Genomic DNA, 3,367 nt, shown 5'->3' with positions numbered 1-3,367 from the left:
ATAATTAATACCACTAATACAAAGATACCATCAATAGTATAATTAATACCACTAATACAAAGATACCGTCAATAGTATAATTAATACCACTAATACAAATATACCATCAATAGTATAATTAATACCACTAATACAAAAATACCATCAATAGTATAATTAATACCACTAATACAAAGATACCGTCAATAGTATAATTGATACCACTAATACAAAGATACCATCAATAGTATAATTAATACCACTAATACAAAGATACCGTCAATAGTATAATTGATACCACTAATACAAAGATACCGTCAATAGTATAATTGATACCACTAATACAAAGATACCATCAATAGTATAATTGATACCACTAATACAAAGATACCGTCAATAGTATAATTAATACCACTAATACAAAGATACCGTCAATAGTATAATTGATACCACTAATACAAAGATACCATCAATAGTGTAATTAATACCACCAATTACTGATGGAATACCATAGTGATTTCTTCCATTTTTTTAAAACTGAACAGACAAAAACATAAAATTAGTGAAAATGATGTAATATAAAGACCTCCACCGTAGTTAAATGTGTATAAACAAATTGATACGTTATGGAGTTCCTCAATATTTCTAAGTTACTAGCCTAAAGAAATAATTTGTTTCAAGCTGCTACATTTAAAGCACAGCAGTAATTAATGGGAACAATATTCACCCCCACATTTCAGAAAATTTAGTTTGTAATATATTATTATGATTAAGGGATTACTAAAAAAAAAATGTACTAACCAAGAATCAGTTAGACAAAAAGTTGTAAGTGCGAGAAATTAGTATCGTGTCGAGTGGCAAGGATAGGTTTTAGAATAAAGAGTAACCCTAGAGTTTGCGGTGGGTGCTGTTTACTTCCTTCTAGTCTATCACTTCAAAATTAGGGACTGGTAGCGCATATATCCCTCGTGCAGATTTTGTATTTTTGACTAACCGAAATCTTCTAAGCTAGTCGAAACTCGTGAGGTATTATTGGGTTTATGGCCGAAAATATCATAAGCAACGAAGGTACCCAACTGATGAACAAGGCATTCTAATATTTACAATTATATAGTATAGTTGATTTGCTATATTGATGGCCGGGTTGGTTTTTAGTTTCACTTTGCGTACACAGCTTACTCTGATCAGATTGTGTCCTTATACTTAAATTCTAGCTCTCTTTATTTTACTGGTGTTTTTTGATTGTTTAAGTTTGTCTCAACACAAAGATTGATCACTGTCATAGAATGGGACTCCCGTTATCATATCAGTTTCCTCTGAACCTAGAAAAACAGAGCCATTAAAAACTTTAAAGTGTTTGTGTTCTATAATGTGTTCATACTTGTTTTACCAAATTGGTTTGCTTTAGACACTTGATTTTCTTGTGTGCCAGAATGTTTCTTTTTCTTTAGATGCGTGTTGTTTTTAAAGATCTGGCTTTCTTTAAACTTAGGCGTGAAGACAACGTTAATTAAAACACTGTTTTTAATATCAAGACCTGACACGTTTTGGCGGCTCTTGATTGCGCAAAGGTGTCTTTATACCCTTGACATTAGCTTTCCTCTTTTACACAGATTATACCATTATGCACAAGGTGAAGAGTGCAGTCAGGGATATCGAAACGTGTCAGACCCTTACATTAAAAACCGTGTTTTAATACATGTTTTATAACGCTATTTTTCTGCCTTAGTTTGATAGGTTTGAGCATGAAGAAGTCTGTATCTACATATTCTCTGCCACGTTATTTTGTTTTCTTTAAATATTTACCCCGTCCAAGTTACTCGGCTGTAAGCTTGAAGGTTTATAAGGCAAAAATTCGGTGGACACAGGACAAATAACTCATTGAGCAGCTTTATGATAAATGTAACAGAAAATCGTTAAACGTTTGCTATTCATTTCTATCATGCATAATTCATTTATTGTTTTAAAAAAATATTATTATTCTCTGCACATTTTTTTCTATAAACTTTTGCTTTTCTTATTTGCCAGAATGAATTTTCACTTTCAGACACTTGCGCCTTTCGTCTGTCACGACACATTTTCTCTTTAACTGGACACTTGGTCTTCTCAGGATGTAATTATTCTTTAGAAGATTGCTTTTCGTGTCTCATGGAACGTATATTTATTTACAGGTTTGTCTGGTTATATCTTTTCGGTGTACTTCCTATCTCAAATCTTATTGTTTTCCCAAGAGACCCGAGGTTCCTTTCGTGATCTTATCTTTTCTCATTTACACAGCCAAGTTTCTGATCCAAAGATGGCCAGCTCGGAAAGGAAGGTACCCATCCGTAAGACGGACTCCCACATCATCGACCAGGAATTCAGCTCCATCCGGGAACGTTTTGAGGCCGAGATGAAACGAATGGAGGATGAGATGAGTAGGTTCCGGTCCCAGTTGATGGATCGTGAGCGGAATTCTGTAAGCTCTAGTCAAAGTCATCGCACCAGCACCATGCATTCGTCAAAATCAACCAATGAGGGCACCGCGCATAAGTCCGAGTTTAAATCGTGGCTGGACGGGCTGGACTCTCCTCTAATCCACGAGGGAGAAGACGGTAAAGAACTGAAGTTGCGGTTTGACGTGAGTCAGTACGCCCCCGAAGAAATCGTGGTGAAGACTGTGGATAACCGCTTACAGGTAGGCTTAACGTGAGTCAGTACGCCCCCGAGGAAATCGTGGTCAAGACTGTGGATAACCGCTTACAGGTAGGCTTAACAGGTTCTATTCTAGCCTAGTCAGCGACTGTTTTAGTCGAGGTAGCACGTTCGGGCAGTTGTTGTGTCACGTAAGTATCATCAAAACCATAACACTGTGTCACAACTCGTTCATTATCTATTAAAAACACAGACCGTTAACCTATCCAACATTTTTTTTTAGTCTCGTGGAGCTGACTTGGCACAATTCTTGACAACCGAGTTTCTTCAGAATGTTACACTAATACATCAGTAATACATCATGTTTACAAAGTACGAGTCATAACACGTCTCTTCCTGACTTAATCAGACCAGAGGGGGTGGTGTGTAATTGAATTCTACCACATTACCTCTTACGCCTAAATTACTTGATAAAATTAAAGCGAACCAAACCAGGATTATCGATTGACAACAAACAAGATAACGTAGATGTGCGTTTATATTTACTAACACAGTTTTTCCCTAGTGTTTGTGTGGCTTGGTTCCATGGAGAACACTGCTGACACCAATCGTGTCATCTCGTTATATTGTTTCTATGTAAACTAAAATCATCCTGACTGTAATCTTACCCAAGTACATAACTGTTTACTAAACTCAACCCAAGTGCATAACTATTTACTAAACTCAACCCAAGTACATAACTATTTACTAAACT

The 3,367-nt window shown here is 35.9% G+C and overlaps 1 protein-coding gene across 3 annotated transcripts in view; it reads left to right on the top strand.

The window, feature by feature from the left end:
• Positions 1-3,367, top strand: part of LOC106472381 (alpha-crystallin B chain-like) — a 36,781-nt gene that overhangs the window by 8,564 nt on the left and 24,850 nt on the right. For all 3 annotated transcript variants that reach the window (XM_013933020.2, XM_013933023.2, XM_013933024.2), the window contains one exon: positions 2,257-2,656. In XM_013933020.2, the coding sequence (XP_013788474.1) occupies positions 2,276-2,656 (381 nt within the window). In that variant the 5' untranslated portion in view covers positions 2,257-2,275. The remainder of the gene's footprint in view (positions 1-2,256; positions 2,657-3,367) is intronic.

The sequence above is a fragment of the Limulus polyphemus genome, unplaced genomic scaffold (genome assembly GCF_000517525.1).
Source record: "Limulus polyphemus unplaced genomic scaffold, Limulus_polyphemus-2.1.2 Scaffold5286, whole genome shotgun sequence".
In the NCBI taxonomy this organism is placed as follows: Eukaryota; Metazoa; Arthropoda; class Merostomata; order Xiphosura; family Limulidae; genus Limulus; species Limulus polyphemus.
This window is presented reverse-complemented; position numbering and strand designations above follow the sequence as displayed.